At 40.1% G+C, this 27,345-nt stretch overlaps 2 protein-coding genes and 1 long non-coding RNA gene across 4 annotated transcripts; 1 reads left to right on the top strand and 2 right to left on the bottom strand.

Annotated features, from left to right (window-relative positions):
- Window positions 1-55: 55 nt before the first annotated feature.
- Window positions 56-12,192, bottom strand: nufip2 (nuclear FMR1 interacting protein 2). 2 transcript variants are annotated; one of them, XM_085420118.1, is made up of 4 exons: window positions 11,778-12,192; window positions 8,503-10,185; window positions 4,512-4,544; window positions 56-3,963 (listed from the first exon to the last, which is right to left on the bottom strand). In XM_085420118.1, the coding sequence occupies exons 1-4, from the start codon at window positions 11,923-11,925 to the stop codon at window positions 3,911-3,913; spliced, it is 1,917 nt and encodes a 638-aa protein (XP_085276244.1). In that variant the 5' UTR covers window positions 11,926-12,192; the 3' UTR covers window positions 56-3,910. The 2 variants fall into 2 exon arrangements, with proteins under 2 accessions (XP_085276244.1, XP_085276245.1); XM_085420119.1 differs by lacking the exon at window positions 11,778-12,192 and adding an exon at window positions 11,069-11,363.
- LOC146660319 (uncharacterized) lies at window positions 11,406-24,663 on the top strand. Its single transcript, XR_014913520.1, has 3 exons — window positions 11,406-11,550; window positions 19,702-19,832; window positions 24,419-24,663. It is a non-coding gene; the product is annotated as an uncharacterized LOC146660319 (long non-coding RNA).
- glra4b (glycine receptor, alpha 4b) lies at window positions 17,344-27,299 on the bottom strand. The gene is made up of 10 exons (XM_085420120.1): window positions 25,831-27,299; window positions 25,258-25,385; window positions 24,414-24,481; window positions 21,402-21,625; window positions 20,251-20,333; window positions 20,012-20,149; window positions 19,693-19,907; window positions 18,887-19,048; window positions 18,263-18,355; window positions 17,344-18,147 (listed from the first exon to the last, which is right to left on the bottom strand). Exons 1-10 carry the CDS (start codon window positions 25,887-25,889, stop codon window positions 17,884-17,886), a joined length of 1,434 nt encoding a protein of 477 aa, XP_085276246.1. The 5' UTR covers window positions 25,890-27,299; the 3' UTR covers window positions 17,344-17,883.
- Window positions 27,300-27,345: the final 46 nt, after the last annotated feature.

Below are 27,345 nucleotides of genomic sequence, written 5' to 3'. Positions count from 1 at the left end.
CAAACAAAACCCATTGAGGGCAAATATCTTGACATTGGGATTTTTAAAAAAAAAAAAAAAAAAGAAAAAGAAAAAAGAAAAAAGTAGTAGGTCTACATCAGCCTTACTAACTAAACATCTAGCGCTCATCAAAAATGAGACATTGAGATTTTCTTAATTATTTATTTTAGTCACATCCTATTTGTGCATCTATGGATAAATTATAACTCAAAAATAAAACTTTTTTTTATTTTTATTTTTTAAACACATTAAAAGATTAAACTTGTTAAATAATTTCAAATTAATTATGTGCTACGTTCAGACATTAACTCGACAACGGACTGGAGTATACACCAGCGAGCAGAGATCTGTCTCCCGTGCCCGTGTGATTTGGCTTTAGGTCGCACCTGTGAACACAACCTACAGGACGCCTGAAACGCTCCTCGCCTTCAGTGGCATCCACATCGTTTAAAAGAAGAACAATTAGGAACAGCCAAAGAATACTTGAACAGCGTTGCAAATGTTCCAAAAAACAAAACAAAAGAAATAAAGAAAATGGCACAGATATACGCTGGAAGCAGATTTGAAACAATCAAAATTGCTGTAAAAGTTTTTCTTTATAACACAGGCACCTGAATATGAAACGAGGGACTTTTTTGAAATATACGAGGAACTTGCATATAATAGGAAGAACTCGCTATGCGCGCACCAAACAAACAAACTTGCCACTCACAACCTGGAAGCATCCTTGAGGTGATTGCACATCCTGAGGGGGTGGAAATATAAACTCCACATGATCAGGCTTTTCTTTCTCACCACACCAACAGTCACTCACTCCCACCACCACCCAAAAAACAAACCACTGATTAACCACCTACTCTGCTTCAAGAACCTGTTTTTGGTTTGCAGGCTACAATGCTGAATAATTATTTCTCTCTCAATATATGCATATTCAATATAGCCTTGTTGCTGTATTAAGTGCTTGAAAAAGAGGGGCATCAGGGTGGGAGCAAAGGAGAATCTCTGATTTCCCTCTACCAGGACCACTCTAGCATTAAAAAGGAAAGAGACAGAAAAAACAAAAACAACCCCCCCCCCAAAGAAACAAAAGAAACCCACACATGAGAAAATAGTGTTTTCATCATAATACTACAGTAAGATCACGTACTAGTTATTCTGATCACCCTGCTTTACATTTACAAGCCTATAGCTGTGCACTGATAATCCTTTCAGCCTGAACATTAACCATATGGTAACCTGATTGTGTCCCCAGCCCCCCGCAAACAGATTATGGGCCATTGCAAGAAATTAAACTGCGGTGTTTGTTGTAAATTGATGCCAGATTAAGTGTCAATTTTCCACAAGCACAGAACAACATAAAAATAAGCGCTTATACCTCCTCAATTACCCCTGCTTCCTCATTGACCACGTCTGACACGAGCGTTCTCGTTCAGAGGGCAGCGTCTGCTGATACACTCATCCATCAAATGGCGTACAATGAAAGCCAAAACAAAGCTTTTTAAATACCAGAGAGCCGACTGAGATTAGATGTGGAAGTTAAATGTCAAGACAACTTGTACAAAAACATGGCGGCAGTTATGACGTCCCCTCTCCGTGCATGAGCGCGAGCTGTGCCGCTGCCTAATCAGGACACAGTGGAAAGAAGTGTACTTGAAAACTCATGTGTACCCCCGTAGAAACACTGCTGATGTTCAGCATTAATAAATCAAAGAGGTGCTTCACTATGAACACATAAGGGAGAAAATGAACCGGCAGAGATTACAAGGTTACAGTCCAGGATACATGGAAAAGAGCCTGTGCAGCACTGTGCTTAAAAGGAAAAGAAACAACAATTTTAGAGCCCAAAACGATTAATGACAGCACCTCCCACGCCATGACAACTTTTTTCTCAAAGTATTAACTTTTTGGTGTGTTGTCACAACATACGATACTTTATATAAATCAGACTTAAAGTCAACCTTTCCAATGAGAACGTTTACGTGACGGGGGCCGTTTGGCAAGAAACAATATTAAACACAGTCATGGCTTTATCAACACTACCTGAGTTATATTTAATAATTCTGTATATTTAGCGGCTTTTTTTCTGAAAAGTAACAGCCCAGAGCCATTCTTTCAAGGAGGATTTCTCGTCACTACACACAGATTTTGTCTATTAATCATAAGATAAAAGCAATTAGTTTACATAAAGTGCTAATAATCCACACATTAGCCAAATCAGAGCTTCTAGAGAAAAACCTGGACAGTTGCTTTGTTGAGTAAACCGATCTTGATTTGCTGATGGTGAAGGAAAAAAAATAAAAAATTGACATCACAGCTGGTCAGCTAGCAGATTTGGGCTGCCTAGACTTGGATCTTACAACATGAGCCTTTAGAATAATTTTAAAAAATATACACATATCCCACCATTGAATTTAGAAGTCGTGCAACAAACTGAACACCCTTAAACATTCTGAACTGCACTGCAGGCCACGCTAGCATCTTGGCTGATGACGTTGTAGCTCTACATAACCCTCACAACCCCTCCCAACACGCATGTATGGATCACACGGTGTTATTGCACACTGGTTTGCAAACGTAATAGGTTATCCACAGTAAAACATAATAGCATTTAACTAATCTTCACATTTGAACAGTTTGAAAAAGTGTCTACTTAGGGAACTAAGATTAGTATTGCAATTGTTCTGTTACTGTTATCTTTGTATGCCGATGAACAGTGACCTCCAACTCGTGCGTTTCCACCAGTAAACATGCAAGAAAAACGATGCCGTACAAGGCAGAAAAGTAAAGACCAAATTCTGAGTCAAAAGAAAAAACAAAACAAGAAAGTACATTGTAAAAATGTAGAACAAGAGGAACTGAACACAAATACAGGCAAAATAATCTGTATTGACATCCTGAGCCTTACTGCTGAACAAAAAGCACAAAATGCAGAACACTTTTGTGGAAGCAATGTCTCTTTTTTCCTCCTCCTTTTATTTTACCTAACAGTTTGTCACCAAGCTTATTCCCCAACTCAGAGTTCATTTAATAGAACGTATAATGAACCTCAGTTTAAGAACAGCCGGTGACAACCTTCTAATAATCTGAAATGTATGAAAAGCTTCAGGATGAATTTAACGGAGACCTTATTTTTGACTCTTTAGCACACCTAATAAACAGTGAAACAAAGGGGGTGGCTTTCCTTCAAACTGGGCACTTTTGTACCTGTGCTCTGGGGTCAAACTGTAGTGCAGATAACACTCATGTTAGGTAAGACGAAACGACACAAAAAGAAAATGTGGGCAATTAAATTTTCCCTTACTGATTTAAGACAAGACTCCCTTCCTGGATGGGGCCTCACCTATAAGCTCCCATTTAACTTAGAGTTAAGTGGGACCCCACAGACCTCCCCCCAAAGAATGCTTTGCAGAGTGTTCTCCTTTCATTCATGATGAATTCAAGCTTGCACACAGATGTGCATGTATAACGTCTAACATATCTACAATGAAACTTGTGAATGTGTAAAAGAAAACATGACTGAGGCATGCTGTAGTCAGACTGACTGCTGCCACAGGTCAACAGGATAAAGGCTTAGGGAGGTGCAGTCCAAAACACCTTCCTTTTGATGAACTCCCAAACATTATCACTAAAGAGCCATGAGACAAACAAAGATCGCAGCCCAAAGTGTCCATTCGTCATGTTGGAGAGGCACCAATCAGCTCCTTTTTAACGTCCATCCAGAGCTTATGTGTTCATTTTGATGCCCCCAGAGAAGTCCGTTATTCCACCCGAGATACCATGGAAAATCTGTCATGCTAAACTATCAAATGTTTTCACAGTTGTCACTTCTATCCAACAGGATTTGTGATTTCCAAGGTAGATAACTGCAGCACCCAGAAGAGAAGAAGGTAAGTACTGTAGGCCATCTACCTCACTGATCAGGTCCATCCTTGGTCTCGCCGTAAATTACTACCCTTTTTGGATCTACAGGAGAGAGGAGATGAATTAGGGTGATCAAGGATTCTGTGTTTATTTTAAAATGTTACGCATCATTTCTTAAAGCATTAAATGGCCTTACTCTGAAGCACATTAAGGACTTAACCCCTAATGTGCCTCAGCATTTACTTAGGTGAATGTGGCCATGCTGGTCATTTCAGTGTCTCAGCTAGCACAGAGGATTTCATAAATGTGTGATAACACTGCCGTGCTTTATCCCATTATTTTTTCTTATCTTGTCATTCAATACGATTATTTTCTTTCTGAAGCATTTAGTAATGGTACAAAAAAAACAAAACAAAAACAAACACCCCCCATCTTTCTTATTATTACTACTGTCAGACATAGTGTATTCTGGACCTTAACTGCAAGTTTCAAACGGTGGCTTTCAAATAAATTAATATTTGAAGTTTTTTTTCCTTTTTTCCATTATAGAAAACTATGGGTAAAATGAACTAAATCCAATCCTAAATCCACAGCCATTCCTTGCTTGGAAAACAGTGCCAACACATATATTTAAGACAGGATCTTTGTACCTTGTTTTTGCAAGTTGAAAACGGATTCCATTTCTGATGAAAGGAAACAAAAACACACATTAGCTCATCATGAAACATTCTTTAAAAAACAAAAAAACTAAAAAACAATTAAAAGAAAGCAACAGCAACAAAACAAAAAAAGCAAATATGTAAACATTTTACAAGTTAGTGTTTTACACAGTTGACAAAATCTGAATTTAGGTTCATGCTTGATGCTGTTAAACAAAATTATACTTTTACATATCGAACAGCAATCGCGAGAACCCTTAAATGACCACTGCAAAAGGAAAATAAAAGCCCCGTACATTTCAACAACTGACATTGAATTTTGTTTGCTGTTGGTGATTAACTGTAGGGCTGCCACAAACGATTATTTTGATAGTCGACTAGTCACCGATTATTTTTGCGATTAGTCGACTAATCAGAGCATGAAAACGTACAGCTTATTGCACCAGCATGCATCTGCTCTTATGTAACTATCATTAGCTTACAGCTTTAAGTGTTTATGGTATGTGCTAACTAAAAATAAAGGCAAGATGATAGTTTATTAAATTTTAATTACATTTGCAGATTGTTTCGGTGAAGTTTAATAAACTCCTTGCTATCTAAAATATAACAGGAAAACTGAGTATATTCTCGAGCATCTCACACTTCTGATAATCAGTTGTCTGCTTGACGTTTATTCAGCTGTGTAAAAACTATAACTTTAATCTCAGCCAAACTGATTTACTCAGGAATAAATAGAATACTAAAAAAAGCCAAACAATAACATTTTTAAGTTATCTAAGTGACTTATATATCATGTTTAACTTGAGTAGCGAAAGACGGCGGTGGGTTTGAAAACTATTTGCCCAGAGTCCAGGGTTCTCACCGGCTCTAGTGAGCTTTGCCCCGGCTAGCTATCGAGCTAGTGGGTAACAGACTTCGGAGCGCTTTTCAAAATATGTGGCGTCTTGATAAACTGAGCAGATATTTGAGGTTTACACAGCTACATTCTCGCCTGAAAAATATGTTAAACGTTTATTTTGTGACCCAGAAAGAATAATAACAGTAATATTAAAACTAACTAGCTGCCGCCATTGTTGGAAACTGAGCAGGGCTGCGCTATGAATTCTGGGACAAAGCTACTACTTCTTCGGGGTTTAACGGCAGCTGGCATCCTTGTACATGCACTGCTGCCATCTTCTGTTTCAGTCCGTTATTACACTCTTAAATCCTACCACTTATTCCTGAGTCTTTTGTGATCTTACAAAGCTTCAAACGACGCATCGACTGTTAAATTTTTGATAGTCGACGTAATCGTGACTAGTCGACTAATCGTGGCAGCCCTAATTAACTGCAAGCATACAGTGGGGCAAAAAAGTATTTAGTCAGCCACCGATTGTGCAAGTTCCCCCACCTAAAATGATGACAGAGGTCAGTAATTTGCACCAGAGGTACACTTCAACTGTGAGAGACAGAATGTGAAAAAAAAAAAAAAAAAAAAAAAAAAGAAATCCATGAATCCACATGGTAGGATTTGTAAAGAATTTATTCGTAAATCAGGGTGGAAAATAAGTATTTGGTCAATAACAAAAATACAACTCAATACTTTGTAACATAACCTTTGTTGGCAATAACAGAGGTCAAACGTTTACTATAGGTCTTTACCAGGTTTGCACACACAGTAGCTGGTATTTTGGCCCATTCCTCCATGCAGATCTTCTCGAGAGCAGTGATGTTTTGGGGCTGTCGCCGAGCAACACGGACTTTCAACTCCCGCCACAGATTTTCTATGGGGTTGAGGTCTGGAGACTGGCTAGGCCACTCCAGGACTTTCAAATGCTTCTTACGGAGCCACTCCTTTGTTGCCCGGGCGGTGTGTTTTGGATCATTGTCATGTTGGAAGACCCAGCCTCGTTTCATCTTCAAAGTTCTCACTGAGGGAAGGAGGTTTTGGCTCAAAATCTCACGATACATGGCCCCATTCATTCTGTCCTTAACACAGATCAGTCGTCCTGTCCCCTTGGCAGAAAAACAGCCCCATAGCATGATGTTTCCACCCCCATGCTTCACAGTAGGTATGGTGTTCTTGGGATGCAACTCAGTATTCTTCTTCCTCCAAACACGACGAGTTGAGTTTATACCAAAAAGTTCTACTTTGGTTTCATCTGACCACATGACATTCTCCCAATCCTCTGCTGTATCATCCATGTGCTCTCTGGCAAACTTCAGACGGGCCTGGACATGCACTGGCTTCAGCAGCGGAACACGTCTGGCACTGCGGGATTTGATTCCCTGCCGTTGTAGTGTGTTACTGATGGTGACCTTTGTTACTTTGGTCCCAGCTCTCTGCAGGTCATTCACCAGGTCCCCCCGTGTGGTTCTGGGATCTTTGCTCACCGTTCTCATGATCATTTTGACCCCACGGGATGAGATCTTGCGTGGAGCCCCAGATCGAGGGAGATTATCAGTGGCCTTGTATGTCTTCCATTTTCTGATGATTGCTCCCACAGTTGATTTTTTCACACCAAGCTGCTTGCCTATTGTAGATTCACTCTTCCCAGTCTGGTGCAGGTCTACAATACTTTTCCTGGTGTCCTTCGAAAGCTCTTTGGTCTTGGCCATGGCGGAGTTTGGAGTCTGACTGTTTGAGGCTGTGGACAGGTGTCTTTTATACAGATGATGAGTTCAAACAGGTGCCATTCATACAGGTAGCGAGTGGGGGACAGAAAAGCTTCTTACAGAAGACGTTACAGGTCTGTGAGAGCCAGAGATTTTCCTTGTTTGAGGTGACCAAATACTTATTTTCCACCCTGATTTATGAATAAATTCTTTACAAATCCTACCATGTGAATTCATGGATTTTTTTTTTTCCACATTCTGTCTCTCACAGTTGAAGTGTACCTCTGGTGCAAATTACTGACCTCTGTCATCATTTTAAGTGGGGGAACTTGCACAATCGGTGGCTGACTAAATACTTTTTTGCCCCACTGTATGTGGTGACTAACCGTTTACCCAAAAGTTGACTGTGTTGACTGCAAGGGGATTGGCAACTTGTCTACAAACAATCACAGCTTGGAATCACTCTCAGACGTACTGGTAAAGGTTTATAACAAACTGTCATCCAATTTATAAACAGAGACAGATAGACTGATTGTAACATAGTGTCAAAGTCAGTAGTCTGCTACACGTCTCTTTGCATCGTTTTATCACAGTTAATCTTCATGTTATCAAACCGACTGCATGTCATTGTTAACTTAACCCTATTCAATCACAAATGGATAGCAGACTGACTCCACCTTATTGCGGTTTTATCACCGCCTTAACACAAAGTCACTTTGAAGACAGCAACTGACCAAGTGCTCACAGACCTGGTCCTGTATTTGTAGTAACTTTTTCAAAGGCAACGAAACTACTCTACAACTACCATTTGCCCTATCAAAAAGCCATTTTTGGAAGGTAATAACATTTTTAATATAGATAAGATATTTCGGTTGGTGAGGTGCAAATATTCGATTTCACCTTAGCAAAGAATCAAATCAAATTTCATATTAAGTCATCTATGGCTGACTTAGTTCATTTCTTTGGTAGAACTGTGAGGCAAAAATCAGACGCTGTCTACAGTTACTCAGACTGTGTGCTGAAGCACTTTTGCTGAGGTTAACTGCTACACTAATTTTAACAGTCAGAACAGGTGGTGCCAAAACAGAATCTTAGGCTAAGTCCACACAAACATATTTCTATTTTGAAAAGAAAAGAATCACCACCCAGATGTGCATTTGAGGAACATTTCAGAAATAATTTTGGTCCAACACCTGAACACACATAGCAAGATCATTTAGAAAGCATCATGATGTAGAAAAACTATAAAACAGCTGCTATTTTATCAAACAAGGTAAGCAAAACCTTAAAGAAATATAAGAGAAAAATAGACTTTTTTTAAACATGACAAGAATTCAAATCTGGTTATTGGGTTAATGTTTTTGATAGAGCAGAGAGTGAAACTTACCTTTAGTGTGATAAGTGACAGCAGCTTTAACGTCAAAGGACCCCCAGCTACACCTCGTGCTAATGTCTTTAGAGAGAACCTGTTCTTTAGATGAGCCAAATAATAAAGTGGTTAGCTGACCCTGCGCAGGCTTAGCACCGTTGTCTTTACTGGGGGCCAACACAGCAGTTCCTGCACCTTGTGTCTTTTCCTTGCCACATGGCTGCAGCTTGTTCTCCTCCTCACTCATCCCATAAGCAGGAGGACAAGCATTGGACACAATGCAAGGGATACAAGTCCTTTTCTCAGGGTCTTGAACCAAAGGCCCAGGCTCTAACAATGATGGGCTAATGTCAAAGCAAGGCTGGGCAACCTTGGCTGCAACAGCTTGACACTCGCTATTAGATGTGACCACAGTAGTTTTGTCCTCTCCGGGCACCAGCCCATTTCCGCCTTCTGGGCCCAAGTTGGGCTCATTAATGAAGGAAAGCCCCCACTGATTCTGGAAGATATCTCCCAGGGCTTTCTGATTTGTCTGAGCCGCTGGTGGGTCAAGGTGACGAGCGCTAGGGAGTACAGGTTGCATATTTAAAGGGTAAATTAAAAGAGTACACTTTCTAAGCTCATATGCCTCTCCATCTACAGGACTAGTTGTGGAGCTACAGTTACTTTCCAAAGGAGATGCTACATTGTCGCCACTTAGGATAGACTGGGCTGATGGAATACTACTAGCAGCAGGAGCTAAGAAGGTACCCACTGACGGGCAACCGTTTCCATTTCCAGAAACAGGACCATTAGTAAAACTAGCTGAGGTGATGGTTTTCATAGCAGACATAGGGACCTGTGACAGTCTGACAGGAGGAGGCAGTGCCTCTCCTCCACCTTGAGCTACTTTGTTGAGGTTCTCTTTTACTTTACTTGCATAACTGATCTTGGGAACAATTTTAGCACTGCTATTGTCCACAGGAAATACTGGCGGAGGCTTGAACAAAGTCCATGAGTCCTCTTTTGAAGGTGAAGAAAGCTTGCCTTTGTGTCTTTCCTCAGTTTTTTTACCCAAGGTGCCAACTGTCTTTCCATCAGAGTTTTTCCTCTGAGATTCACCCACTGAAGCCTCTGATACAACAGCCCGTTTGGCTGTCAACTGAGTTTCTACTTTCTGGGTGGCTCTAAATCCATCGAGTCTCGAGGTCATTCCTTTCTCATTTGTCTCTAGATTCAAAGCCCCCAGCTCCTCTGTAGTGTGGCCCTGCTGCATGTCTCTCTCCTTTTCTCTTATCACATTATCAGTGTTCTTTGTATTGTTACATCTGGTCTTGCGTTTCTTCGGAGTAGTATATCCACCTTCCGAGCTACTACCGTCATTGTCCTTGCTAGAATAGCCATTTGTAATTAAGCCACAGTTTACGACGCCATTTTGAAGTAATACGGAGTCCTTCTTATCCAAAGGCGGGCCCTCATGATGACTCAAATCCTGCACCTTCTCCTTGTCATTTTTAAAGTCCATATTCTTCTTATGGTCCATTCCTTTGATGCTTATTTTTGGAACAGTCGTGCACAGCTTTTGCGTCGATTTGGGCTTTGCATTTGTATTAATTGTGTGTCTGTTAGCATTGATGCTAGGTGGATGCGACATGCCAACAGCATTAGACAGATGTGGATTCTTCTCTCCCTCCTCGTCACTGATGCTTACTTTTTTATTGCCTGAAAGGGGAAACAAAATCAGTTCATACTGAAATTAGGGAACACATCCACCACCTTTCACCTGGCAGAAAACCTCCACAACTACTACGTTTCCTGAAAGTCTGTGTCAAATAATCTGTTTCATACTTGGAGAAACTACAAGGCTTTTATAGATTTTTTTGTGTGTGTGCGCACGCATGGTATCACAATAGCAATAGCAATAGCATGACAACACTAGCAAAAAAGTGACTATGCAACTCTTAACCTAAACAAATCCAAGTAAAAAGAGATGCACATTAAACGTTTAAATGTTTTTCTAGTATTACATATAAACCACACCCATGATCTCTTTATTGGGTTTATAATTATTCTTATAGTGCTGTGTGAAATTAAACTTCCTAACAATCTTCCAAGATGAGCTGAGAGCTCACTACATGTAAAATTAGATATGCTTCACAACTGTCAACAACAAAGGACTCTTGCTTAGCTTCCCCCAACCCAGAGAATATTCGACATCAGAGACAAGTTGTTGCAAGGATCGCTCACAACAGCATTTATGGTACACGCACAGAGGAGCAATAAACTATTAACAGGCCCGTGCACGGCAGAGACGCATGGGAATTGCTGTGTCAACGTAGGACTTTCCATTCACAACGGTGCTGCCTCAATGTCTGTGAGCGCAGCACCCAATGGATTGCATACAGTCTCTCCTCTCTTACACAGAGGCCGGTTCTTACTCACTAGCAATCATACGCGTGCATATAGACTCGTAAGGACGATGCTTACAGTGTCAGCTCTGCGCCACAAAACAAGACATTGTCCAATTGTTCCCTGGCTTCACATTGACTGGACAACATGCAACAGGCCTGTCAATGATGGCTAGCTTTAGCTAATGTCAACTAACCAGCGGCTCGGTTTCCACCAACACGCCCAGGAACTGTTGTGCCCTATCAGCAACAACCACAGCAGCCAAAATGACAGCAGAGACATGCCAGAACAGCAAAGTAGGTTGCCTGTACAACAATTTCTAACTAGCTGTGGAACTACAGCATTAGCCAGCAGTGATAGTCTAACATGGCTGACAGGAAATGGCAGCTGAGAACATTCCAGTGGAGCCGGCTCGGTTTTCCTAAGCTGGACATGAGCATGCCGAACAAAAAAAGACACAGATTTGACTATTGTTGAGGACAACTTGCCGTGCACTCCTATCAAATAATGCACTAAGAACACATGGCAACATGGCAGGGGTTCCTTGAGATGATTAAGATGCATTTGCAAAAGAAAAATGGTTGGCGAAACCGGCGCACAAGGTCAATCCCCGATGTGTCAAACCACCACAGCGACAACTGTCACGCAACGTCAGCTAGCGAACTTGCTAACATAACGGTGAGTTCTTCGTCCGGCTATCCGTCAAAAAGGGCCAAGCTTTTCAACAGCTGAAACATTTACCAAATTATCTCAAGGAACCATATATAATATGAACTAATAGCTAGCTAGCAGGCTAAGTCCTCAATCGCGATTTAGTTCAAATTAGTTAGCAAAAGCTAGTCGGCTCACTGACATTAGCTGACCAAGGCTAGCAAGCATTAGCTAACTTTTCCGGATGGCCCAACCTGTTTTCTTCGTCTGCGTTTCCTGATGCTGGCACTGGAAGTGGCTCTGATCATTTTTTAGACAAGTTGACTGCTGAAAAGAGTGCCTGTCGTCTCCGTGGTGATGGTATTGCCTGTCTTGTGCCCGGTCTTTGGGCTGTTCCTCCATTGAAGTGAAGAATGTCGGACTTGTTCAACCAGTATGTTAGCTCACTCAAGTACAGGACAGTCCAATCACTACCAGAGTAAAACGGAAGCTATTTGAAGCCTCTGTAAACGTCAGCAGTAAACGTCTAAAAATGGCTCTGTTTTGGGTGGTCACCGCCACCACTCAAATCCATGTCTAGTTATTTGTGCTGAGTTATGCAGGGGAATATTTCTCAACACTTTTTTTTTCTGTCAGTGCGTGTATTTAATCGGATAACTGACAGTAGAATAACGAAGGAGCGATATTGAAAAAAACCTTTCGGGGTGGGCGATACCGGGGTGGGGTTCGTGTGCGAACAAAAATCACATGACCGGAGGCGCTGCCACGTCTCAAGCCAGTGGACACATGTTGGTGATGGCGAGACCAACCCCACTCCCAAAGTGGAAAAAACATACTTATTGCAAATTTATTAGCAATGCACTTGTGAGTGTTTAATCAGTAAAGAACATTGTTCCCGTTTTCTGAACAAGCAACAACATTACTCTAATAATCTTTGCGTATGCACACAAATAATAATCTAAAAATATAATATCAATTGGGTAGTTGGTGCAATTTAGCACGAAGTGAATGTATACTAGGGTTAGGAGGCATTAAAAAAGTAACATGCATTTAGTGCTTCCCATATTTGGCATCGCCCTTGTATACAGACACATATACATATACATGTGTGTGTATATATATGTATATATACATATGTATATATACACGTATATATACATATATATATGTATATATACACATATGTATATATACACGTGTATATATACATATATACATATATATATATATATATATACACGTATATATATATATATATACGCAGCAATAGTTTATATATATACATATATATGTATATATATAAACATATACACACACACACACACACACACACACACACACACACACACACACACACACACACACACACACACATTTTTATATATAAGTCTTATAAAAGTTGCTAAGCAAACCGATTTGCTTCCCTGTTACTATATGTGCATGTAACATATAAGCTAATTCATTATTCATTCTTGACTGACACAGTGTAAAAAGGAAGGTTTATGTGCTTTACTTTTGTGCAAACTGGGGTCGGCACAGTGCAACGTTGCTTATGCAGGACTTTAACGGACCAACAACACCCTCTTGTGGCTAAAAAAATCACAAAGCCATAGAGACTGCTTTGTTGGGGAAGTGAGGAACATTGATCATCTTCTTAGAGTGCAATGTTCTACTGTAAAACCGTGAGTCGTTACATTGGCTTGTGCATTATTTTTCAGGCCCTTGTGACAATGCTGAGCCCCAACATACCTAAAAAGTAATATAGCAGGAAAAGTGACACTATAAGAGTGTGAATATTATTTGGTATTTACTAGACTAGCATCCCCAGGCTTCTACCTTTCTACCTATAAAACCCGAGAGCAGTCAAATGGTGGAAGTGGAAGCTAAATTGGCTAAATTGACCGCGGAGTCATCATTTTGCGTTTCTACCTTTAAAAGCCGGAGAGCAGTCAGTCAAATGCTGGAGTCGTTCATATGTATATTAGGTCGTTACCTAGGAATTCTGGAGGGAGGGGAGTGGGGGTGAGTGATTGAGGGGGTGGGGGAGTGGAGTGTTTCAGTTTGCCATCTTAGGGAGAAATCAACACATGTCCTTTGTATGTCCTTTGTTGCTGACATTTATTGATGAAAACAGTACAAAAAACCAACCATTTGTACACATATTTACAAATAATGATAAAAAGTGAGTGAGTACATTTCAACATTTTCAGCAATCACTCACAATCCTGGCACTGCCACGGTATCTGTCGTCTGCATTTACCACATGTGTACCTGTAGCAGTGAACACATCGCACAGTGGCCTGATTTTTTTTGCATCTGTGTACTTGGATTTTAGGTCGCAAGCCACCCAAAACTTGCTCCATGCACCACTCAGCAGGCCATTTGTAAATATGTGTACAAATGGTTGGTTTTTTGTACTGTTTTTATCAATAAATGTCAGCAACAAAGGACATACACCCATGTGTGTTGATTTCTCCCTAAGATGGCAAACTGAAACACTCCAAGTTGGTGACTTTTGGAGATTTGTTTCCCTGGATGATTGCGAATGCATCAAGATGAAACACAAAAGGAAGCTCACCGCTTTTAGCAGCTCCCCCACCCCCTCAATCACTCAGTGAGTGATTGAGGGGGTGGGGGAGTGGAGTGTTTCAGTGTTTCAGTTTGCCATCTTAGGGAGAAATCAACACACATGGGTGTATGTCCTTTGTTGCTGACATTTATTGATAAAAACAGTACAAAAAACCAACCATTTGTACACATATTTACAAATGGCCTGCTGAGTGGTGCATGGAGCATGTTCATTGGTTCATGGACCTCCCTGAACTAATGGCATTTATGGCAGCAACAAAAGCGGTGAGCTTCCTTTTGTGTTTCATCTTGATGCATTCTCAATCATCCAGGGAAACAAATCTCCAAAAGTCACCAACTTGGAGTGTTTCAGTTTGCCATCTTAGGGAGAAATCAACACACATGGGTGTATGTCCTTTGTTGCTGACATTTATTGATGAAAACAGTACAAAAAACCAACCATTTGTACACATATTTACAAATGGCCTGCTGAGTGGTGCATGGAGCATGTTCATTGGTTCATGGACCTCCCTGAACTAATGGCATTTATTGCAATTGTCATCTTGCGGGGGGTTTACAGGGTTCCATCGGTAAATGACTGCTGGTCAGCAAACCTGGGAAACCCACAGATAATTGGAACTATGGCACGAAACCGCTTCCAAGACATCATGCAACACTCCACTCCCCCACCCCCTCAATCACTCACCCCCACTCCCCTCCCTCCAGAATTCCTAGGTAACGACCTAATATACATATGAACGACTCCAGCATTTGACTGACTGCTCTCCGGCTTTTAAAGGTAGAAACGCAAAATGATGACTCCGCAGGGGTCTAAGGTAGAAAACCAAAATGACTGCTCTCCGGGGGTCTAAGTGCTAGGTATTTTGCATAGTGTTGCAAAATCCTTTACCCTGAATCTAATTTTGGGATTTAAAATCTTACTTAGCAAGTAGCATCAGTATGTACTTGAAATACCCAATGTAAAAACGGGCCTTTTCTGTGATAATACACATTATTGAGTCATAGTTACTTATTAATCAGTGTGTATATTGTTTTTACTTAATATACTTCTGGTTAGCTAATTCTTTAACAACATAGCATCATATGTTTTTTATATTAACCTGTATGCTTTAAACAATTAGAGTGAACCCCAGAGTACAAACACTAAATACAGTGTTGTAGAAGAAGTAGCTTTTCATACAATTACATGAGTGATGTAAAAGTGCATACAATAAAATTCAACTTCGGCATAGTATTTGGGTAAATACCCCATAGGACACAATACTAGGCCTAAATAATGTATAGCTCTAAAAAGAAAAAAGAAAGACAAATTTTCATTCAAAACAAAGGCAAGAAATTGTGGTGGCTGTCCCTTGTTTGAGCTAAGCTCACGCATGCAAGTGTAGTTATCCAAGGGTGAGTATAATATAGTAGAAGAAAACGACTGAAATGAACATCGATTCTGGATTCGTCATGGTGAGGGTAGCTGATTCGCACAAATACAGTACAGTGTCAAGGATCCTCTTATCTTTGACACTTTTTAGGAGGGGGAAAAAAGAGGTCACACTAGTTTCACACAGTCTCAGTGCTGATGTTTGCCCTTTTTCTACTTTTTAAAATGAATAATTCATGTGATAACTTGATTTTATAAAAAGCTAAAACCATGTGATGGACTAGAAATGTTAACCTAGCAATACCTTAAGAACAAAATTCATGTGATGTACTGAACAAGTTATTGCTCAAAAGGTATTTATTGCATGGCTTATTTATCATTTGCAAACATAATGAAGACTGACTCGGGCATCAGATGGAAGACAAATGTAATGAAATGCAGTTTAGCATTTGTGAGATAGATCTGATAGTTTTTGAAATAAAATGTCAGCTCTATTAAGCAAACATTCAACTTAATTGAATGTTGTCTGAATGAACCAAACTTTTTGCATCTGTCATTAAACAGTGAAAGGTAACACTATAATAACTTTAGAATTTCACATTAAATTGCAGATCGGTGAGAAACAACAGCGATGGGACATGGAGCACAGTGTCCCATCAGAACAGCTTCACTGTGCCTTGGCATTGATTCTCAAAGTCTCTAGAACTGTACAGTGGGGATAATAGACCCTCATTAAGTGTTTGGATGATGGCTGGTGTTGAGCCCTGATGGTTCAAAATTAGGGAATGCAAAACACCATAACATACAATTCCCATTACTGTGGATGTTCATCAAACCCTTCAGTGACTGTTTGTGCCCTGTGGATGGATGTGTTGTCATCCTGTAAGACAACACTCCCATCAGGAAAGAAATACGTCATCACAGAATGAAAGTGATCGCTCAGAACAAGTTTCTATTGATTTAAGCAGACCCTCCTTTTTAAAGGGGAACGTGGACCCTAACAATAGCAATAAAATGAGGGACTGGATCCCTGGTGGCAAAACGGTGGCAGAAACAGACCATTTCTAATACAATGACAAGGTTGAGACTGTCGAGGTTTATTAGGATTGCAGAGGATCTTTATGCTAAGTCTAGATTATACTTTGCATTCACTGTAAACCAGATCTGGAATTGTTTAAGTGTAGAAAAAAAATGTACATTTATATGAGTACTGTAAAAATACACTATTGAGAAATTGTCCCACATAAAATGTTCTTCTAGTAAAATAGTAGTGTTTGCGTAGTGCTCTAATGCATCACCATTGGTTGTGTTGGGTGGTCAGGCTTTGTTCCGATGTGGCTATGGTCACCTCTAGCTCCTCCCATGGGGTCAAGAGTGAAGGTTTTGCGCTACTTTTCGAACTGTATTTATTTTAGCTGTACCAACAACGTGTTCCAGAGATTATTCGATAAGAAGAGACAGAGTGTACTCCTACTGTGTAATTTAGGTGGGCTTTGTTAAACACCAGTAAAACACACTTTCTGCAAGCCCTTAGGAGAACTCAGTACCAGATGTGTGCAGCTTAAAAAGCTATTCTGACAACCAAATAAGCCAGGTTCTGAAAAACTGAAACATTATTTCCTCACTGTAGTTAATGATTATTTCTCTGTGTTTAATACCATATGAATAGAAACTATTTGGAATAGTACAGTGCTCTCTGGAAGTTGTTAGTTTCTAATAATACTATATTTCTTACCTTAATTGCATTTACATAACGTTACTCTTGTTCCTGATAAAATATTAATAATATCAACATCTGGCCAGTATGCAGATATGAAACTAAAGGTTCAGATGGTTGAGATGAATATTACTAATTCAAAGAGATCAAAGTATTTTTCAAGCAAACATATTTCTCAAACAGGATATTCAAGTCTTTATTACAGATTGAGCTCCTTCAGCAGGAAACCTAATATCATATAAATTCATATTCCATAATATTTGCAGCCTGCAATCAGACTCTTGATTCCTTTGAATCACAGTTACGGTGAATAACAAGTACATGTTTTCAATGATACTGCAGACACGTGTTTTTGCACAATGCCCACTGTAAAATTCGTGCACAGTAAAAAAGTAAAGGTGCAGTCTGAGTACATGTGAGGCTACAGCAACTGCACGCACAGATTTTCCTCTATAGAACTTTGACTTGATGGAACTGTAAATGCACACAGTAACCTAATGTGAAAATGCATAAGTGCTAATAAAAAGTGCATTTTGTTATTCAAAATGTAAAGAAACCGCTGGACTCTTCCAGGTCACAGAATTGCTCAGTGGCACTGAACATGCAGTCAAAACACATCTTGCATGACTCAACTGAGGACTCAGTGAAGGAAGTAGCCAACTTGTTCATGGTCCTCAGTCTGTCACAGTATTCCTTGGACGTCTTCATGTCGCAGAACTTTATAGGTAACCCAATAAAGGACGTTAAACATCAGGAAGCTCATGGGAAAAACAGCTCGGGAGATGGTATCAATCCTTTTGGCCCGATCCACAAAACGCCTCCGTATCTCATAGAAACCCAAACCAGGAGGTAGATCAGCAAAAATGGGTGTTGCATCCATTTCCTGAGAGGACAGTGCAAGTCCAATACTCTGGAGCAGAAAACCCTGCTGTGCCAGCTCCTCCTCCTGGAAGACAAAGACACAGCACAGACTCACTGCAAATCACTAAGCTAAACTGTTTGTTTGTTTTTTCTTTCTTTGGAGCCAGCAATTGGCTGGTGAGCAAGGCAACAGTACATACCCTGGCACAGGCACTGCACTGCTGGGATGCATTCCCATGAGGAGCATTGTTCCCTGACATGTTGTTTCCTTTCACCTTACTGTCACCGGTCCCCTGCGGGTGAGTGTGGGAGGAAAGCCGGCACAATTATTTAATCGTCAAACAGACTGCACTGACTGAACAGTTTGCAAAACTGGCACAACTTTGCTCTACTGCATAGATGTCAGGCCACATGCATTGTATTGCACTGCAGATCAAAGCAGATGTCAGGTGTACTGAGGCATAAATATTATAAAAGGTATAAAGAGCTCTTCAGCTGCTGTCACATTGCTTTAACTTGCCTTAATGAAGGCCAAATTTCTCAAAAATGTGAAGAACTGGCCAAAAGAAGAGCCTCATCTAGTTTAAGGGTAATTTATCCTAATTTGTCTTCCTTATTCTTCCCTTTCTCATGATATCCATGATGTTGAGAACATTCAGCCAGCAGTAGAATAAGGTGATGGCTTGAATTAATCACAGGTCAGTGCTGTGTGCTTTTCCTGACTGGAGTGTAGCATGCAGGTGAGTAGCAGCTCGTGCAGAGCTGGGCACAGGGAATAGCAGGTGACAGCTGCCTGAGGGCCTGAGTGGGTGGGCTGCACTTACAGTTCTCTGCTGCTGCTGCTGCTCTTTGAGTTTCTTTTTCATTCTGAAGAACTCCTTGTGCTGGCGTGAAACAAAGTTGACGGCTGCATACTCCAGTAGTGCAGCAAACACAAACAGAAGACACACCGCCATCCAGATGTCTATGGCTTTGACATAGGATACCTGCGTAACCATAACAATCAACTGTCTCAATTAATATCAGAATCAGAAAGAAGTTTAACACCAGCTCAGCTGAATGAAGCCTCCAGTACATATACACAAAAGAAAATACTAATAAAACCTGTCAACATAGCAAAAATAGTTTGCATCAAGTATAAGCCACTGATTTCTTTTTTAAAAATACAACTGGAATATTACTATTACTCAATTGCGTTAATGTGCATTATTAAGGTAGTTCTTCAGCATTGGGATGTGGTCAGCAAGGGGTTCCTTTTGGACTGAGTGAAGAAAGATGATATATTATTGTATTTTTATATTATTTAATTATTTACATTTATAATATTTATGTTAAATACATTAAAAAATTTTTTTTATTAAACTGATTATACCATTCACTTAGAAAAAAAGTTAAAACTAAATTATCCCACAGCCCGATGAAATGCATGCTAAGCTGACTGGTGATGCTAAATATGAATGTGAGGTTGAGTAGTCCAATTAGAAACTGAAATTTGGGTGCTAAAAAATTCTCTTGTTAAATCTATTTTATCTCATTTGACTTTCTTGGAATCATACAACCCCTCTGTATTTCCATTCTGACTTTATCTTTTTAGTAAACAGCAGATAACTTGCTGAAATTTGCTTCTGACCTTTGGCAGGGAGGCCCTGGAGCCAGAGCTCTGTGTTGTCATGGTGAGCACAGTAGTGATTCCCAATCCCACCCTTGCGGGAGCTGCATCCATGTTGATCCAGAACGACACCCAAGACAGGATGACAGTCAGCAGGCTCGGTATGTACATCTGGATCAGGTAGTAGCCCATTTGGCGCTCTAGGTAGAATTTGACTTCAATGCAGGTGAATTTACCTGACGACAGGAGGAGGCAGAGGTGCAAACTGAAAGTCTTATTAGAAGGTGATGGACAGTGTGTACTGAGAATGTAGGACAGTGGGTTGTCATATGTCCTGTACCTGTGTTGTAGTGCTTGGTGCAGTAACCAAGACCTTTCTCCTCTTTTAGCACAAACTGAGGGAGCATTAGATCATCAGCAACTTGCACTGCTCCCACATCCAGCCATTCAAAAATCAGGTCATTCATGGTGTAACCAACTAGAGGCGAAAGAGAAAGTGTACAGTACGCAGTACGCAGTAGTTTTATGTCAAAACCTGTATGTAATGTTTTCTTAGCCTGCCTAAGAAGATGAACTCACAGCTTTCAAGCTGCATGGTGCACGTCTGGCTGTCCATGGGGAAGTTTTTCAAATCCATGGGACAGGAAAGCGTGAGTGTCAGTCTGGAAAACAGAAGCAGCAGCATAATAGTCTATGACATGAAAAGGTGATACCCTCGAACCTTATCCAAAAAAGGCGAATGGGGGACTTGGCTAACGACCACCTGTGAACTCCACAGTACTGGCTATTTCTTACTCATGTGTCACTCAAACCCTTTTTTTGAACACTCACCTTACATCAGTGGTCACATCAAGCAGCTCAAACCTCTCCGACACCTGTCCTCCCTTCCATTTTTCTATTTCACTGCCCCCTTTACAGGCTGCAGAAAGCACTGACAGGTGCTGACAGACATCATGTCAGCCTTTATGGTGGGCTTGATATAAAAATCGGCTGAGACACACACATCACCACCATCAGTTTAAAAAAAAAAAAAAAAAAAAATAGGGATACAGAACATAAAGACCGAGATTAGAAAGCATTCCGTTATTTAGTACAGGTGTTGGCTTTATAGATAACACACAGATGTTCTTTAGCTGTCACAGCGTTCTTTGTTGTATTATGCTGTATTATGCTGTTCGTTTCACTGACCTATTTCTCTATTTTTCCCCTCCTGCACTCACAAAGCAAAGCCTCTCACATAAATGAGCAATATTGCAGAAAGGAGGAACATAAATGATCCTGGTTTAATGTCATCCACAGACACTGTGGTTTTCCCCAAGTGGGGCCATAAATAATATAAGCAACCTTAAAAAAAAGGATTTTATTCCTGTTTATCTTAATTACTAGAACTAATGCTTCTTTTTTTCTTTCTATTTATAACTCTTTACCATTATGCTACGATTTACCAGCGCTTTAGCAGCACATTACTGACCTGATTCCTCTTTAGCCTGCAGTAGCTGCTTAACAAGAACTTGCTCACAGTGCATGCTGGACAGTGCAATTACAACTGAACTGAACTGGAGTGAAACAAATATGTAGCAGTCCATACACTTGGATGTTTACAGTACTTCTCAATAGACTTTATATTCACTGAGCTACCCATCAAAGCATTTTTGGAAATGTGTTTGATAGTTGAAGTACTATTAAAACTTAACCCCACGTATTTAATAAACACACATAAAATGGCTCACCTGATGCTGTAGAGGACATTTCCGTTCTGGAAGATCCGCAGCAGTTTGTTGTCTGTTGTAACCTCGTGAAAGTTTGCTCCCTTTTCATTTGCAAAGAATAAGTCAGGTTTCCAAATGGAGTCCAACATTGAGGGGTCCAAGTCCAGAGAGTCATCAGGGTACTCCTTATATGCTAGTCGAGGGTCATTCCACTGCTGCCGTAGAAATACATTGAGCCGATAGTCCTAAATTATGGAGGCAACACGTAATTAAAAACTGTGTAAACTTATAAATGATGAAAAAATGGATATATGCATATTGCATATGCATGCAAGTATGCTGCATATGTTCAAGCATCTAATTTTAGCGAGAGGGCAAAAGTAAAGAGAAGAACCATCCTCTAAGCAGGCAGGCGTGACTGTGTGTCTGTGTGTGTTTGGGTAGGGGACAAATGGTGACAAACAGGCCTGAGTGCTCCCATAACCTGAACAACAGCAAACTCCACTTACAATTTCATCAATTAAAATTTGATGTCTCTCTCCTTTAGTATTTTACAAAATGCACAAATTCTCCAGGCTCTAAACGTGAATAAATCAACAAACATGACCAACCCCAGACATTCTCCAGAGGCCTTGTAAATTAAGGATGGCTGCTTATTTAGACAGAAAGACACATGAGAAGATCTTTGCTGACACTATGTTATGCATTTACAAGGTGAAGCAACTAAACAGTCATAATCTAATGATAGTATGTTTGGGCATCATGAAACTTGGCCTCCACCAAGAGTCGGAGAGGAGCCAAACAAAAAAAAGAAGCTTCAGATGAATAAACAGTAAAGTGTCTGATGCATCTCATAAATGAGCTTTAACCAGCTCTGCTCTCCAACTGCTATTAAAGTCGTGGATGCTCATATTAAATGCGGCCAGAGTTTCAAATAATGAGGTCAGTGCTTTTTGGCTCACCAGTGAGCCCGGGGCTTCGGGCAGTTTTAAACACTCGTTTTCAGACAGATTTTCTACTCTTGGCTCTGTACGAAGTCATCCCAGGCTCACATCTCAGGCAGTGAGCACAGAAACCCCACCCGCCTGCTGTTTGGTTTGCGAGAGGCAACCAAACTGACCTGACACAGGGGAGCTAAAACTGCTTGTTTCAGACCGAAGATAAACCGAGGGGCTGACACCAAGGTCCAGTGTAAATTAACAAGGATTATTTTCAACTCTGAGTCATGCAGACTTACTTAATTAAGTTACTAAGTTGGAGCTGGAAAGAAGCACAATTGCCCCCCTATAAATTTTGACACAGGAACTATTGGTCTGTGCTATTGGTTTTCCATTTGTTTTGGTACTGGCTTTAACTGGCAGCTTCAGTCATCAGTCAGAGTAAGATTAGTGCCAGTTATCATATTACAAAATGTTATGCAGATTGATTGTGATACTGACTGACTTATTTTATGCTAATTCGTGCACATGTTTACTGAGTAAAATACCGAATACGGGACCTTAAAGTTGTAGTATTGTATCTCTAAGCTGTAGTATAACTGCTTTGACTGAATTAAAGGATGTGAATATAGTTTCCAGTACATTATTCACATGTTCTGTGAGTATAAGGGATTAATATGAGCTACGACTTCTAACTTAGAGGCAATGATGCAAATTTATATTGAACATTATTACAGTGAAAGTGGCTACAAATGTTAGCTACAGACACTCCCATAAAAGCTCAGCTATTTATAGGCACTCCTTGAGTCTTTAGTCAAAGTGACATTTTTAAAGAGGACCTATTATGCTCACCTCCAACTATATATTTATATTCTTGGATTTTACTACCGTAGCTTTGCATGAATCATAAATCAAAAATAATCCTTATTTGTCTTATGTGCTCCTTGGTGGAGACCCTCGGTCCATCGCCTGTTTAGAGCAGTCTGAAGCCTTAGCTTTTACCTCACTGGGATTATCAGCACATACGATGTCAATATTAGAAACTTTGGCTGTATTTATTATGAACATCCACCACTGTAACAGTATATGTGACAAAAATAAAGAGATAATGGAGGTAAAGCCCAAAGGAGTTCAGTCACAGTCATACAAATGACAAGCTTTCATTTGCATAATTTTGAATATTTAAGCCCTCTTATTGGCAGAATTATTAATGTTCATTTAAATTGTCTGTCACAGACCCAGATTTAAATGTAGTTCAGGGTTTTGGGAAGGCCATTCCAGAAGTTTCATCCTACGTTATTCATTACAAAACCAGTTTTGATGCATGTTTTGGATTGTTGTATTGGAACATTAAGTTATGTCCAACTTTTGTCTGTTTAGTTGAGGCGAAGTTAAAGAATTTAGAGGTAGTCCTCCTCCTTCGTTAATCCAGCCACTGTGCAATCTATCAGTACCACTGACGGTAAAACAGCCCCAGAGCATGATGCTACCACCACCATACTTCTTAGCTGGTACAGCGCTCTCAGACTTAAAGGCCTCACCTTTACTCCTCCTGTCATTGTGGCCAAACAACTCAGTCTTTGCCTGACCATAAAAACATTTGGCTTGTCCATCAGAGGAACTGCAAATTTCACTCGAGCATGAAAGCACTGATTGTGGAGCATTCCCTTCTTTCCTGGACTGCACCCTCTGATGATCAAACAATCATCAGTTCAATGAATAAAAATAAATAAGTTCAAAAAGGAGAATCTACAGTTCTCCTTGTCTGATCTTCATTGGGTTTCTTGGACATTTCTATTGTTCTGAGTACTGGTCAGTCTAATGAGCACTGTTAATTAACTGTCTATTAACTTCACTAATAAAAAGTTAATAGGCCTTGGCCTTGTCAAGTTATAACACGTTTTAGAACCTTCAGCACCACTTTTTAAAAGATTTAAGTGAGTATATATGTGAGCCTGTATGTATACTCTTGAACTCATGTGGATTCGAGAAATTTGAAGTTACACACCCGTTTTTTTTTAAGTCATTAAAATGTATGTTGTACAATGGCACCTTCGAAAAAGAGCAGATAAATTTAAAACAGATGTTTTCTCACCATAGTTGTTTCAGTGATGGATCCAAAGCTGTTGATGAAGATGTTACAGGTCACGTTGACAGGAGAACCTGACGGGAGGACACATCTTAGTAACACTGCTTCCTTAAATACCACTGATGATGTTTTCTAAAAGGAACACATCAAATATTAAAGCTGATGAAGAGCAGGGGATTCCTGTACCACAACATCTGTTTTTTCCCTTCATAATATGCCATGCCGTGTCCTGATAAAGATTTATCCACGATAACAAGCCTGAAATTGTGTTGTCATTTCCAGTACGCTCCCATTAGCGTAGCCCATCTGTCGACCATTGGAACTTTAAATATTTCAGTGAGTCATTTCCGAAGAGGCAATTATTTATTGATTCAGTTTTACTTACATTGGTGTGTTTATAGATAATCAGCAGAGATTTATCCACAATGCACTGACAAGGATGTGGAGCAAATATGAAATATATATGAAATTTGACCCTAGAGGCGGTGCAGGAACTATGTGAGAGAGACTCTGCCAGTTTCACAAGATTGGACTGGAAAGGGCCTTTGGGGTAACATGCAAGGATGACCGCACATTTCTGTCAAATAAAAACGATGTGAAAGAGACGTCTGTGAAAAGACACCATCACCTTAGGGTGTGGGACAACACAGAAACCGTAACAACACACGAGGAGGAAAAAAAGGAGAAAGACTTTCGCATGGAGACATCGTAGCTTGCAGCATCTCTTGCCTCTGACCCATCTGTGAAGGATTTGTGCCACATCACTGCACAGATTGTTGTACAAATTGAGCGGCACTCTTTCTCACACCTTTTCAAATAGAGCAGTATTTGCATCTGGGAGTGCAGTTACCTTTGAAATTTGGTCTGATGCGAGCATCATAGCCAGATGTGCGTCCCATCAGTTTGTCCAAAAAGTCAGAGGGAGAGGGCGGCTTGACTGCCCTGCTGGGGAACTTCAGCTCCTTACATTGCACAGACCTACAGGGTGATGGGGCAGTGATGATTCACTGACATAAATATGAACTTAATGTCTAGCTTCCTAATTTGTATTAAGAAGCTAAAATTTAAGTTTGGACATTACATGCATTTTGTGATTAAAGGTGTCCTGCTGTGAATAAAATTGCAGGCTTTCTGAATAAAAGAACAATATCCATGAAATTACTTTTTTCTTTTTTTTTAAGATCTGTTTCTCAAATCTTGCAAATTTAATTGGGTATTTTTACCTAATGGAACTGTTGCTTTTAATTATAGATTACAAAATATTTAATGCATGTTTCTTTCCACTTAAAGAGAAAAAGCTGTGCCGGCAGCTTCTTTGTTAAAGAAGTATCGGAGCATGTAAGGTACAGTAACTGCCCCTTCAAATAAGCGTGCAGGCTGGCGCTTGCATTTTTGAAAGGAAAGACTTTCAAAACTATCTTACCTGCCTTGTTGAAAAATGACAAACGAAGCCCACAGTGGACACAGGATGTGCAGTAGCATTCTGAGTTGGTGGACCCAACAGATGAGAGAAAAACAGCCAAAATTTGGAAGGAAAAAAAAAAGGATGCGGAGATGCGGAGAACTTTCAGGCGCTGGCTCCTGGAGTCAGATGAGCCTCCCTCCCTCTCTGCAGGTGTAAAATACAGGAAGCTGCTGCTCTATAATTCAAAATCCAAGGGAACTTTTTTTTCCTCCTTCCCCTGCCTGTTTGTGTGGATCACTTCAAGCTTTATCTCTTTTTTATGGCCATATGCATGCTGAAGGAATTACTGCAAGAATTTTTAAAGGGACAGCAGCATTTTTACGGCAGAGTTGCCCCCAACGATGGTCTTCGACGCAGCCTCAGATCTGCACTTTCAAATATTTGGGATTCAAACTGTACTGCTTATAAGCACTTCTATTAAACAGATCTAATTATGAAAGTTAAACACATATAGCTATGCTTTTTTTTTTCCTCTTTAATTTCTGGATGAACACAGCTCTGCAGGTGCTTAATCCACATTTTAAAAAACTTTAAAGAGGCATGTAAATAAGCCTGAAAACTGTATTTTAATAACAAGGGAGGAGAACCTTTACATTAAAATGACCCTTCCACCTCCTTTTAAAATCAGGTTGTTCAAAGATATTTTTGGTGAAACTGTATTTATATTGCCATCAATTTACAAAACCACATAACATCAGCACTGAATGGGCCTCAAATTGGGCAGGAGAACAGAGAGGTAACTGCCAAGTTGGCAAGATTGTTGTTCCATGCAGAAGGGAAATAAGATAAAGGCATAATGTTCCTATTAATTCCAATGCAACACATCTCTGTGTCAGAACACATCCAGAGGGGATTTATCTTTAGCACTGCTGTTAAAAGTTTCTGGTCTAATTATTTCATCTACAAACTGCCACACAAATTCACATATAAATGCGGAAACTCATATTTGTTCCTCCACATAGAGAGGGGGCAAGCTCAGCCATTTCCTCATGTAAAATTAATGTCAGAGAAAGCGATGGGACGTAACGGCTGCACGTGTTTGCCTCACACTTGAAAAGGCCATTCTCCACTCCGCTCTGGAGCCCACAGTGTCAAATTGGATAAGAAATGTGTTGGAATATAAAACATGAATGCCTTCCTAATAACAAGAAGTCCTGAGTAAAGAAAAAAATAAAATAAATTCTGTATGCGTGCACATTTTTACCTCTGGACAAGAAAAGTAGGCCAAGCTTCATTTTAGTGATATTTTGCTGGATTGCGAACTGGATTTACTTCATCAGATCATATTACCGACGCACTGTTAAATGGAGTAGTCAGGTGCTTTTTATACAGGCTGGCTTTTCCCATTTGAAACGATAAATACGTGCTTTTGATCTGTGGTCAAATCACTATAGCCCACATGCATAACCATAGCAAATGTAGCAAGCAGCACAAATTGATGCTCCAGTGGTTCAGATTACGATGAAGCACGCA

Source organism: Rhamphochromis longiceps, linkage group LG10, assembly GCF_057381845.1.
Source record: "Rhamphochromis longiceps isolate RC_006_pf linkage group LG10, R_longiceps_female_GT1.1, whole genome shotgun sequence".
In the NCBI taxonomy this organism is placed as follows: Eukaryota; Metazoa; Chordata; class Actinopteri; order Cichliformes; family Cichlidae; genus Rhamphochromis; species Rhamphochromis longiceps.
The sequence above is the reverse complement of the archived record's forward strand: the minus strand, read 5'-3'. Positions and strand labels throughout refer to the sequence as shown.

Excerpts from the sequence above, each read along its gene's own strand:
- nufip2 (XM_085420118.1), bottom strand. The coding sequence starts at position 11,925 with ATGGAGGAACAGCCCAAAGACCGGGCACAAGACAGGCAATACCATCAC. Across the intron at positions 10,186-11,777 it reads AACGCAGACGAAGAAAACAG|GCAATAAAAAAGTAAGCATC; the intron begins GTTGGGCCATCC and ends TTCCCCTTTCAG. Across the intron at positions 3,964-4,511 it reads TTTCAACTTGCAAAAACAAG|ATCCAAAAAGGGTAGTAATT; the intron begins GTACAAAGATCC and ends TCTCTCCTGTAG.
- glra4b (XM_085420120.1), bottom strand. The coding sequence starts at position 25,889 with ATGCTACTGCACATCCTGTGTCCACTGTGGGCTTCGTTTGTCATTTTT. Across the intron at positions 19,908-20,011 it reads CACCAAGCACTACAACACAG|GTAAATTCACCTGCATTGAA; the intron begins GTACAGGACATA and ends TCCTGTCGTCAG. Across the intron at positions 18,356-18,886 it reads AGCAGCAGCAGCAGAGAACT|GGGACCGGTGACAGTAAGGT; the intron begins GTAAGTGCAGCC and ends ACTCACCCGCAG.